Source organism: Petaurus breviceps, unplaced genomic scaffold, assembly GCF_028583685.1.
Source record: "Petaurus breviceps papuanus isolate PSGF00001 unplaced genomic scaffold, PetGlider_PUasm1.0 229, whole genome shotgun sequence".
Classification (NCBI taxonomy): domain Eukaryota; kingdom Metazoa; phylum Chordata; class Mammalia; order Diprotodontia; family Petauridae; genus Petaurus; species Petaurus breviceps.
In genome coordinates this window covers 7130427-7143578 of record NW_027185903.1, presented here as the reverse complement: position 1 = coordinate 7143578, position 13152 = coordinate 7130427, and the positions used below count along the sequence as shown (strand labels likewise).

Genomic DNA, 13152 nt, shown 5'->3' with positions numbered 1-13152 from the left:
TAAAGATGGCTAAAAGAGTGGTGACAGGCTGAAGAGTGTTAGGGTTAAAAGAGGAAGTTTCCTTTTGGGGGACAAATTGCATTACATGGGTCAAGGTGAATTTTTAGAGTAGGAATCAATAATCTTTTTAGTCCTAAAAACAAAAGTAATACCCTTGACTGTCAAAGGTAGGGATAGAGTAGAAAGAGAGAGGAAAAAAAGGAATAGAAGAAATGTGGGAAAGATAAAAGAAAACAGATAGAGGTGAATAAAGTGGGTAAAGTATTACTCTAAATTAACTGAGATGTGTCACTAAATGGCATCTCTGTCAAGGGATGCATACATTTCTTCTGGAGAATGATTTACTGCTGACTGTTCAGGAATTATAAAGTCTTGTAAAGTTTTGGATTATCTATATTAATACTGCCATATTAGATGAGTTAAAATCATGTATTTATATATTAATGCTAAATTTCAAATTTGAGAATTGGCAAAAAATGAGAAGATATTTGTTCTGACAGAAGATGGGATTTTAATTTCTTAAGGTGTTTTGACCACTAACTGAATTTTAGAAACAATTTTCAAGATCAAAAATCAAATAAACAAGTTTAAAAACCCTCACAGAGCCAAACAAAAAGTTTGTTTTAAACTTGTGAAATCGGTTTCTTTTCAATAAGTTACAAAATATATATATATATAAAAGAACTAGAATTCACCTGCCTGTTAAAAATTCTAAAATGGAGCTTTAAAAAATTTCAAGGTATTCCTATTAATTGAGCAAAAAAAATGGCCTTTGGACTTCGATTCATGTATTACTCTAGATACTAGATCCTATCATGACTTAGAGTAAGATTCATGATCTTAATAAGCTAGGTGGCACTGTGTCAGGCCTGGAGTAGGAAGACTGATCTTTCTGAAGTCAAATCCGGCCTCAGGCACTTACTTAGTTGTGTGACCCTAGACAAGTCACTTAACCATATTTGCCTCAGTTCCTCACCTGCAAAATGAGCTAGAGAAGGAAACAGCAAACCATTTCAGTATATCTGCCAAGAAAACTCCAAATGGAGTCATGAAGACTCGGACACAACCAAAACAACTGAATTGTGACCTTACTCAACAACTTTAAGAGGTTTATTCAACATTAACAATCCCATCAAGTATAATTTGGATTTCAACATCAAATGGATGTAGACGAAAAAACCTATACTACATTTTAATGACAAGAAGAAATCTGAATCTTGTAATTTAGAAGTGGATGAGTGCTTAATACTTGTTGATTCACTGGCTATGCAGAGCAGAAAATGAATACAGAAAATTGTCAAGTACCCTATTTTATATATATGCTTATATATGACTATGTATAGTTATGTATACATATTTTAGACAAATATTATATAATGAATATATAAAATGTGTGACTTACCAGCTAGAGATTCCTCATATTTAAGGATATGCTCAACTAAGTTATCAACAAGCTGAGTACAAGCTTTCTTCACAGGTTTATATGAAGCATCCTCTTCTGACTTCAGAAGCTTTATCAGATAAAGAAAAAAAATTCCAGTAAAGTTATTGAATACGCAATGATATAAACACAATGGCTTGTGCCCTTAAATAAAAATTCTGCAGTGCAATCAAATATATCGAATCACTTAACAATACACATAAAAATACCACATTCTAAAAAGAAATTCCGACATAATCTTTAAGAAGAAAAGGGGAAGAGGGTGACACAACTAGGGCAAAGGTCCTTGGGCTGGTGAGTAATAACTGAAGGAGTGAGTTACAGCAGGGATACAAGACAAGGTCAAAGCACATCTTGAAAGAATTTAGTTTGTGTGTGGGTTTTTTTTTTTTAAACAAAGTTGGTATGCCTTCACTTAGAAAAGCCTTGAAAGTAGGCAAATTGATAGAGAATTTTTTAAAACACAGAGAAAACATCTAGAATACATTAAGAGAAACTAGATTTTTCCAAATATATTCAAACAGCGTCTGATGACAGGAACTTAAAATATAGAAGAAAGCAGTAACAGTTTACTTTTATTAGGGATCCTAGTCTTGAGGGAGGGAGGAAAAAAAAAGGGAACTAGAGAGGTTCCCATTATTCCCCTGTACTCATTCCCTGTTCTGCTTCAAAAGGTTCACCCTGTCCTGCAGAGGGAGAATGGGGTAGAAAAAAGTGGAGATATTTTACCCTCTCCTCTCAAAAGTGATAGTCTAAATTTAAAGAAAATTACGATGTCAATTCAACCCAGGATATAATCCCTTATAAAAGTATACTGTTATCTATTTCTTTCCTATCAAATTTGAAAACATTTGAAATGAACCTTAACTCCAATTTTACATTCACAGAATCATAAGTCTAGATGGAATATTAAATATTTGGTAGGAAAATAAAGTTGGTAACTTTTTTTTCAGGGCTTTAAGAAACACTTAAGGGGTGGCTAGGTGGTGCAGTGAATAGAGCACCAGCCCCGGAGTCAGGAGGACCTGAGTTCAAATCAGGCCTCAGACACTTGACATACTTAGTAGCCGTGAAACCTTGGGCAAGTCACTTAACCCCAATTGCCCTGCCTTCCCCCCTCCAAAAAGGAAAAAAAAAGATTTTTGATCTTGGGGCAGCTAGGTGGTACAGTGAATAGAGCACCAGCCCTGGAGTCAGGAGGACCTGAGTTCAAATGCGGCCTTAAATACTTTACACAAAAACTAGCCATGTGACCATGGGCAAATCACTTAACCCCAATTGCCCTCCAAAAAGTAAAAAAAATTAACACTTCAGATATTATAAATGGGTTCTCTATGTGTGAGACAGATTGTAATAAGCTACAGATAACTTAGTTTATAATCATTAGACAATTAAGCTAAATAAATGAGCCAAGAATAGAAATGCTGATAAAAGGATATTTTTGAAAAAAATATCCATTTTCTTTCTATACAAATGTAAATCTTTCAATTTATGCAACCATTAAGTGATTACTATGTGCTAAGTGTTGAAGATATTAAGAGGAAAATGACATAGCTCTTCCCATTTGAAGGGCTTAATTTATTCATTCTCATGTCTGAACCTCTAATCAAAGTTAACTGTATAAATGTGAACTACCCTTCCTGCCCCTTGCGCCCCAACTTGACACTATTTTCTTGCCTTCATTTGAGCAGCTACTAAAACCTTACCTTTTCTAGAAAGCCCTGACAACCTAAATATAGACTATCTAATAACCTTTTCCTATTCTTGTCCCAATAGCAAGGTCTTCCTTTGTAATATATTTCATATATCAATTGATTATGTATATTTCTTACATTTGTTCACTGTGTTCTATTACATTCATATGGACACTGTTGGTCTGAGATAATATGCCCATTAAAGTGACGAGGTTTTCTTTACAAAATTCTATTTGCAGTGTCATAAACAGAGGGATTTACATGCTTTATGAAAACTAACAACAATACCACTTGGCTTCAAAATGCCTATACTAAGATGGGATGGCAGTAAAAACTGGAAATGTTTTAATCTGGGCTGAGTAGTGAGAGCTCCGTATAGGTTAGTATGGAATTAGAAAAAGTGCTTCATTTTCCAGGTTCCAGCCAATTTAATTATCCCAGTAACTCCTATTCCACACATCATCACTATGTACCCTTTTCAACTCCCTAGTTAATTTTCAGTATTTATGTGTATAGACATACAATTGCTGGGGCTGATTATATTTACATCGCTTGTGTCTATGATTATTTGTTTGTTATCTATTGCTTACTTTTATAAAAACAGGTTTTCCATTTTTCTTATTAAATTATAAATACCTCTAAGGCAGGAACTACATATAGCTCCTATTTCATGTCTACTGCTACTATCATTTGGATATAGAGGATGCCAAGTTACTGCTACTGACTTACGGATTTAAACAAAGGAGTAGTGTTGAAACAGAAGTTAGCAGATTAGTATTGATTAGGTAAGTGTTTTTAAAAGTCACATATGACACTACAGGTGATACTTGGGAGATCTAAATGTCTCAACTGATGGTACCAGCACAGCAAATAGATGAGAACAGTTAAGTCAACAAAGCTATTGGCAGCAGCCTTACTCATGATACCCTAGGTGATGTCACTGCAATAATGTAGCTAAGAAAAAAGGCTAACACACAGTGTGAGGGTTAGGGATCTTATAAACATTTTATTTTGGATATTAAAGAATTATCATTTTACCTTTTTTTTTTGGACTAGACCTATAAATTCATTGGTATAGGCAATGTCCCAAAGACACAATTCTTTCTCTATTCCCTTTGAAAATAGACACTGTGCCTTTCAATCAGCTAGCCAGAGCTGGCCGAATCAGGAAATACAACCAAGTTTGTCAGCATCTGGCTCAGGAATGCTATTTATATAAGATATATTGAAACCCACTGATTACTGGTGCTTTGGGAGGAGGTGATCCTGCGATGGTGTTATCCAAACTAAAGACCAGACCTTGGGAGACAGACTTGATGAAGTAATGGATGGCGTGGGTGACTGGCACCTGCTTTGTACTTGGTGTTGAGAGGGCAGCCTGCAGCTGAGAAGTGTGAAGCGACTGGCTCAGGTCACTCAGGAACATGTGTTAGAGGCAGGGATTGTACACAGGCATGGTTCTGATTTTGGAACTGGCTCTTTATCCACCAAACCATCACAGCTCTCTTATGATATACCAAACTCAATTCCTGATTATGTAAGAAGATTTTTCAGACTTTACTTTCTCCTAGACCAGGGGTGGGGAACCTGACCATATGTGGCCTTGAGATTGCAGGATCCCCACCAGTGTACTACTTTTCAATTTATTTATGAACTATCTTATATGCCTAACTAGCATAAAAGTTTTGAAGTCATTTTATACAGTTTTCCTTTTGTTATCTTTTTTTGAAAGAATGATTGGTATCTCATACACTTTGGCCTGAGTTTTTGTTGGCTACCTTTGTTTTAAATGATCTTATTTAAATTACCTTAAAAACAGAAAAATAGCAGTTTTCAAAAATGGGCAATGGTGAGGATTTTATCAAATGTTAAAATGAAAAATATATATTATTCATCATTTTGGATTTTTATGTTTTATAGAGTATTATTTTTCAAATATTTACAATCTTTAAAAGTCAAAGATATACTCACATTTTGAAGAAGCTGTTCAAACCAGTCATATCCAGTATCTCTACAAGCTGCAACCTTAGAAGAAAAAAAATATCACAGTCACAAAATGTGCACCTCTAAAGAAGAATATAATTAACAATAGATTTGTACTTATTTGCTATTTGTATATGTATTTTTGATTTTCAGAATTATAAAATGATTTAAAAAAAATCAAATCTATGCACACAGACACATTCTCCTTCTTACTGGGCTAAATAATTTGATGATAATGGCCTTAAGTATTATTATGAATAAATTACAAATTATTCTAATTAATATAATTATAAATAATTAAGTATTATTCCAAATAGGAAAATCCTGGGAGATGTTGTAATGGTAATAGAAATGTGAAGATCTTCCCTACCCCTTAATAAGCTGACGTTGAACTTGAGGACATTTCCTAATTTGAAAATAAACTATGCCTCCTAATAGGATGAATGTGGTCACATGGAGCCTGTGGTAGGAAGAGTTTGCTGAAGGGTGGAGCAGAGCCCACAGGAGAAGCAGACTTTGAGGGAGACTTGTTTTCAGGAAAGCACAATTTTATTACTTTGTAATCAAGTGGGTCATGAGGGTTGTGATGTTCTCTGACCCTGAAGAAGGAAGGCTTATATATACCTCCGAGAGGAGGTTTTGCTTTGGGACTCAATTTGGGAAGAGTTGTGTGATTTGACCAGAGGAGACTCTGGGCAGCCGTTGAGCCCCCCGGCTCTGAAAACCCAGATGCTGGTGCCTCTGGTAACTAACTAGGTATGGATGTAATGGTCAGATAGATAGAAGCCTTGTCTGCTGAATTACGTTATTTTTTTCTGTCTGTATTTTTTGTCAGCTTGTAACTTCTGTTTGTATTCTCTGAAGTTCAGGGTGCTGACTTTTTCCCCTGAACTAGGTAAATGATATATGTTTGACTGATCATAGTAAGATTATTAACCCTTTTGGTGTTAATATCCTTTAGAAAAGCAGATCAAAGAACCTGTGCTAGCAGTCATCAGGGTATACCAGGGTGCTTGCTGCTACAGATATCAATTTAAGAATTAATATAAAGCACTAAAACCAGATATTACTTAAATTTTAATCAATAACCTGATTACTCTGGTGTTTAAAAGCCTACCCCTCACTTTGCTATTTATCTTCCTCATAGGCAGTTGACTTTTAAGACTTTTCAAGTATATCCAAGGAGCAAATACAGGTACAAAATTTGCAGGTGATCTAAATTTGAATGTGATTCAAACAAAGAATGTGGGCAAATTCAAGACTCTATCTATATAAATATGCCATATTGTCCATTAAATTACACAAATTGAAATTCATACAAATACATAAAGTTTCTTGTCCAAATATTATTTCAACTCCTGGACTCCTCCAACACAAAGGACTAGAATGGACTAGTAGCCTGACAAATACAGGCCAGTAAGTTTGACTTTGACATCTGGAAAAATTCTTGACTGTATTATTGAAGTGATACTAGGTAAATATCTAAGAAAAGGAAGTGGTGCTCACAGAGAGCATGGCTTCTAAGAAAGGTAAGTTATGTCAGAATAATCTTATTTCTGAGAGCATTACTACAATGCAAGGCTACAGGTGAAGTTTATCTAGATTTTTAGTAAAAGAACTAACAAAGCCTATGGACTATGGTTGTAGTTAGAGCAATTTAGAATGGGCTAACTGGTTAAACTCAAGACTAGTCATTAAAGGTCTGACGTCAATTCTGAGTGCTCCAGGGTTCTGTGCTTATCCCTGCATAGATAGTAAAAATCAACAATTATGCAGAGGACACAAAGTTTGCAGGGGTAGTTAACATATTGCATGACAGGCTCTAAAAAGTTCTTTGAGAGTTTAGAATACTTGGCCTAACCAATATGATAACATGGAATAAGGATTAAGATAAAGTCTAAGAAATGAATTGGGAGAGGCCTGGCTAGGTAATAGTTCATTTGAAAACATCAGGTGGTTTTAGAGGATTTCAAAGTCAATAAGAGCCAACTCTATGACAGAGCAGCCAAGAAAGCTCATGTGAGCCTAGATTCCATTCAGAGAGAGATGTGTCCAGAACTAGGGAGGACAAAGTCCTGTTGTCCTCAGTCCTGGGATACTGTATGCTGTACTGAGTGTCACATTTTAGGAAGAATGTAAGGGTGGAAAATGTTCAGATAAGGGGAACTAGAGTGGTGAAAGATCCTAATATCATACCACAGGAGGATTAGTTATGGTAATAAAGGATATTCAGCCTGAAGGAGACAGGATGTAGGAGTACAAATGATAGATGTTTCCAAGTATCTGAATAACTGTTATGTGGAAGAGGGATATGACTTGTTCTGCATGAGCCTAGAGGGAAGAATTGGGAGCAATGTTTGGAAAATACAGCAAGACAAACATACAATTTATGTAAGGAAAACCTTTAAAAAAAAAACCAGCTATCCAAAAAGAGGAAAACCCTGTTTCAGGATGCTGTGGTATCCCCCTCCATTGAGTCTTCAAAAAAACACAGCGTCATCACTTTTCAGGTGTGTGCTGAATCACACCTTGTTTATGTACAGGACAAACTAAAGGATATCAGAAATACTTCCCAACAGGAGATACTGTGGTTATATGACTTGTCACCTTTGCATCAACATCTCAAACTCTGTTTTATCCCTCATCAAGTTTTAGGGGGCTTAGGGAAGTAGAGGAATGCGGCAGGTGTCAACACCATCAGGACTTTGGTTTTCTTCAGGGAAGTCCATGGTGGAGAGGGTCAACAACCAAGCTCCCATGATTCTTTCCTATTAATACCTTCTACAGTCCTGACAGGAGGATTCACAAAGGCAGCAAATGTAGGACCTATATCCCCATCCCATGTTTACTGCCCTGCAGTCTAAGAGTGGTAAAGTAATAATCATTTAATCCCAAATGATTCTGTACACACAGGAATCAAATTCTTGTTTTAACTCCAATTCTTACCACATCGGTGATATTTAAAATCTTCCTGGTCATCGCTTCTTTGTCATGATGAGGAGTTGGAGTAAACCAGAGTTTCTGGAATGTTTCATTTACTAATTTCTAGAATACAAAAAAGTTCCAAAACTGACTAAGCAAACAACTCACATATTTCAAAATTTCTAATATTAAATTCTAATTCGAACCAACACGAACAATGTGGAATCAAAGGAAAAAATCAGAAGAATTTCTACATGAATTTTCACACTGGCCCAAGAATGAATTTAACATATTGGCCAAGTTACATTTTTGTAATAAGCAAAGTTTCTAATTATAAAAATAAACAAGGAAGAATTGATTTTCATTGTTCTAAAAGTTACAATTATTTTGAATTGTATCAGCAAACAGTCAAAGAAAATTTTATCATAAAACATGAACATTACAACATTACAGATTATTAAAAAAAAGGCCAATATTTTTATGATTACAGAAAAGAACATTTTATGTTTGGGTAATTACAAATATTAAGTTACACAGCTGTACTATGATATAGTTATAGCTGTTGGGAGAAATGCAATGGCTGGAGATAATTATTAATTATTAATCCCAAGGCATTAATACAGTTTTCCTCCCAAATACAATTTTTCAGGTAAAAAGACTGAATGTCCACTAACAGAATGAAGACATAAGCAGACAGTCGTTAGAGAATATATGAGAGAATAAAAGAAATCTCTCTTTGAAAGATTTAATTTCTTATCTAGAAATAATGCACATTTCACTGATAAGAAAAGAACAATGTGACTTGTCCAAGGTTAACCAGCAAGCTGGCTGCAAATTGAGCATTCCTGGTTATCAATATTTTAAATAATCACGTTTAGAAAAGTAAACCCAAAGATAAAGCATGAACTGATATAAAATGCCTCTTTCACTTCTTTTGGGAGAATTTTGTAATTATGAATAATTATGTATTATGTTTATCTAGTTACCTGAATGTTGGATCTATTCATTAACGAAGAATTTGTCTACAAGTTAGGCCTATGATTCAAATTAATTTCTTCAGTGTTCTTAACCTCAAAAAGCTTTATGCATTATGGAGAAAGATGATTTGTTTAAATTTTTACATATATAAAAGTGATAAGTTGGAAAAAGCTAACACATTTTTGACCTCAGCATTTTGGAAAATGCTGAAGTGATCATCCTTTATGGATGACTAATTTGTTAACTGTAAAAATATGAATTTGCAAGTATTTATTAATTTTGACATTTTTAGAAACAAAACTCTCTTAGAAGTAAAAACAAAACACTGAAAATCAAATAGGTATCACTTTAAGTAAAAATGTTACCACTATTCATCTCATAATGGTAACTGGAGAATAACTTCAGTAATTTGAGCTCTCCAAGGTAGTGTGTTTTTTATTCTGAAACTCTCAGAAGCTTTTTTTTTTGGTTAGTCACTACACATAAAAATGAGGTAAAATTTAGAAATGAAAAAAAGATATGTAAAGCACTCAAAATTTTAAACTGTTATTATAAAATGTTATAAAATTATTAGGGATAACTTGGTGAACCAATGGAGAGACTTTTGGGACTATGATCAGAAAAATCTGAGTTCAAATGAAGCTTTAGACACTTACTAGCTGTGTGACCATGGGTAAGTCACTTAACCCCTGCTTGCCTGAGTTTTCTCATCTATAAAATGGGGATAATGACAGCATCTACCTCACACCCAGGGTTGTAATGATCAAATGAGATTAATATTTGTAAAGTGCTTAGTACAGTGTCTGGTACATAACAAGTGCTATATAAATGTTAGCTATAATAAAGGAATAGCAAATATAAAATACAGTTTGATGATTTATATTTGAAGTTTTCATATAGATTATGCATATTCAGATGTGACAACTATTTAACTTACTGCAAAAAAACAGTTTTTGACTTTTGATCCTACCTTAATGCCTTCTTCATCATTTACTCTGCGGATCATTTTCACACACATCTCTGTGATTTTGGGAAATGTTGGTTGTTCAATACATATATCTCTCAGAATCTTTATTACCCTTTTCCTGACACTGATACCAGTATCCTGGAAAAGAAAATTATGCCATTCTTAAGAGTCAGAAAAGTTATGACATGTATTAATGAAATATGACAATAAAATGATAAAACATTCAACATATAAAAAAAATTACTAATGAAAAAACTGTCATGTGAGAAGTGCTCTTAGTTTCTTAGATAAACAGGTGAACATGGGAGTTATTCTGATTACAACAGTATGAATATTTCAATATTTTTGTTACATATTTTCTTCAAAATGTCCTACTAATTTAAGTAATTATTTTGAATAGTTATTTATTAAGTATTAATTAAAAATTAAATAATTATTTTACAATGATATTCATTGTTTTTTATAGGAAACTAGATGGCACATTGAATAAGGGTGCTAGGCCTGGAGTCAGGAAGATGAGTCTTCCTGAGTTCAAATTTGGCCACAGATTCTTACTAGCTGAGTGAACCTGAACAAGCACTTAACCCTGCTGGCCTCAGTTTACTTAATTTGTAAAAAGAGCTGGGGAAGAAAATGGCAAACCATTCCAGTATCTTTGCCAAGAAAACCCCAAATGTGATCAGGAAGAATTGGATACAACCAACAGGCAACAATATCCATGAGCTGAAAGTAGTGTTGTCTGAAAACCAGAACCGGATACACTATTCTACAGCAAGGTGCTGATAACTGGTAAAATTTCCATGTGATAGTCTTTTATTTACTAACAATTTCATGTGTATTTTTAAACTATTCTACATGGCTAATTCATATTCATGTTTCCTGTGACCCTTAAAGATACTTTTATACCAGATCATGTACGTATAAAGTTATCCTCTATCTCCTATTTGTACAATATATTTCCGCTCATTCTGTACCATCCCAAATAAATCTCATTTGGATGGCATTTCAGGTAGTGGTTTTTCATGCTTTGCATGAACAAGCAAATTTTTCTCATTTTCATTGATGACAAAACAGGTGACTCAGTAAATATTCTTTTAGAAACCATTACTTATTATTTCAAAAGTGGAAGTATCACTGATACTGAAACTACTTTAATCTATCACACTGTTCTCAATGGCAATAGAAATGGTGTGCATAATTCTGTTTCACTATACATATGATGAGAGATTTAGAATATTTTACTGCTGTAGACAGTTCTCTTCTAAACAGCACTACAAAACTAATATATCTGATTCTCCCTTCCCCTCCTGGAAAGGAATAACTAATAAAATAGTCTATTCTCAGTTATTTTGCTTGAACTAGAGAACTACTATGTCCAATTAGAATAGAATATTATGGACTAAGACACAACATTCATATTTCATTCTAAAGCTGGTAAAAGAAACTACTGTAATACATGAACAATATAGCAGTCAAAATATGGGAATATAATTTAATCTGAGTTTGGGGGCACAGACTATCAAAACATATCAAGGATGTTATCCAGACACTTCAGTTTCCTCAACAAGATCTGGAAAAGGGACCTCAAAAGTCATTTCTTTCACATCTGTCATCCTTACTCCCCTCTCATTTTACACGTGAAGGAACCAAACCCAAGAAAGCTTAAGTGACATATGTATGGTCATATAGGTAACTTTGTAAAGTCAGATTTTCAATTTATGTGCTGTGGCTCTATTAAATATATTGTTATTTTTCACTGTACTACACTAGTTTATTTTTACTTATTTACTTATCTATTACTATTTTCTTTAATTTGGTAATTTTCATTAAAATGACAACAACCAAAAAAAGGAAACAAGTATTAATATCATGTAGACAAGCATGATAATGATAGTACTATTATACTGACATTACTATATGTTAGTAATTCAATTTCATACACAATCCGCAAATTCTAGCCCTTTTTGTACGTAGGGATGCTGATTTTCTAGAATTCTTATTATTGCTTATCCTATATTTTCTCATTGGAACCAACTTTTGGCTTTTAACACTGTTTTTATTAATTATAAATAAAATTTTGAAAAAGAGGCAGTAACTTAGAAGGTATCAAAATCAAGAAACAAACTTTTACTTGTAAGTATAAACAGAAATCCTAAATTCTGTCTTTGAATTGTCACACGATCTTGATTAAAAAATACATCTTAAAATGAACCTATCCTTCCTCAGGCAGTTGCTTACAATGAGGTAACTATAAAACAATTAGGAAAATATACAGAATAATACATTCTTCAATAATGTCATATTGTCAGTGTAGATATTCCTTCTACTACAGATTGCAATCTTTCTACAACTTAGCAGATTTTTTTTTTTTTTGGCTAAAGAATTCCCCACCCTGTGTGTGGCCAAGCTAGTGATAAGCTTCTTTAAATATAAGCATATTGGTTCTTCTAACTTTATTGCTTAAAAGTACAATAAGACTTTTTGGGACACCTGGTATAGTCTGTCAACAGGCCTATTATAGTCAAAGTGTTTCCAGCTTCGTAGCAATGAATGTGCTTGGTACACTATCAATTTCTTCACAAAATTGTTATTTCAATGTTGAATAGAATTCTTATTAAAAACACATTTTAGATATATAGGCAAAGCCTCTTTTGTTAAAGAAGTTGTAAGGATAACAACTTATCATCTCAATTACATGAATCAGGGAGGACTGAAAAAAAGAGAGTTTGTCTTAAGAAACAGAGCAATATAATGAAAATTAGTTATATCAAAAAACAAACCTACCAATATCCGTTCAATCAGCATGTCATAATACTGTTCAGCAAGCTGAGGTCGACAGAGCACAAACCGACCTAATAATTCTACTGCTGCCTCACGGACGCTAGTGGAATTATCCATTAATCTTCCATGGACACCTCGCTGCATATCCAACTGAAGAGAAAAGCAAATCATATGTCATTCATAGTTGGAATTAATAAGTATGGAGAGAAAAACACAAATACAAACAATTTCTCATTTTTGTTTTTTTGTTTGTTTTTACCCTTGCTAAAATGCTGGGGTCTACAGCAACAACCTCAGATAAACACTTCATGGCTTTTGTTCGAACAGCTATTGCATTTTCACCAAGTACACGTAGAATCTGGTAAGAAAAAGTAGAAATCCTAATG

General features: G+C 33.8%; 1 protein-coding gene across 5 annotated transcripts in view; it reads right to left on the bottom strand.

The window, feature by feature from the left end:
- The window catches only part of NIPBL (NIPBL cohesin loading factor), a 275650-nt gene that overhangs the window by 28862 nt on the left and 233636 nt on the right, over positions 1–13152 (bottom strand). For all 5 annotated transcript variants that reach the window (XM_069096153.1, XM_069096158.1, XM_069096156.1 and 2 more), the window contains exons 28-33: positions 13026–13124; positions 12770–12916; positions 9989–10123; positions 8065–8163; positions 5107–5160; positions 1403–1511 (exon numbers count right to left, since the gene is read on the bottom strand). In XM_069096153.1, coding sequence (XP_068952254.1) covers positions 1403–1511; positions 5107–5160; positions 8065–8163; positions 9989–10123; positions 12770–12916; positions 13026–13124 — 643 coding nt within the window. The remainder of the gene's footprint in view (positions 1–1402; positions 1512–5106; positions 5161–8064; positions 8164–9988; positions 10124–12769; positions 12917–13025; positions 13125–13152) is intronic.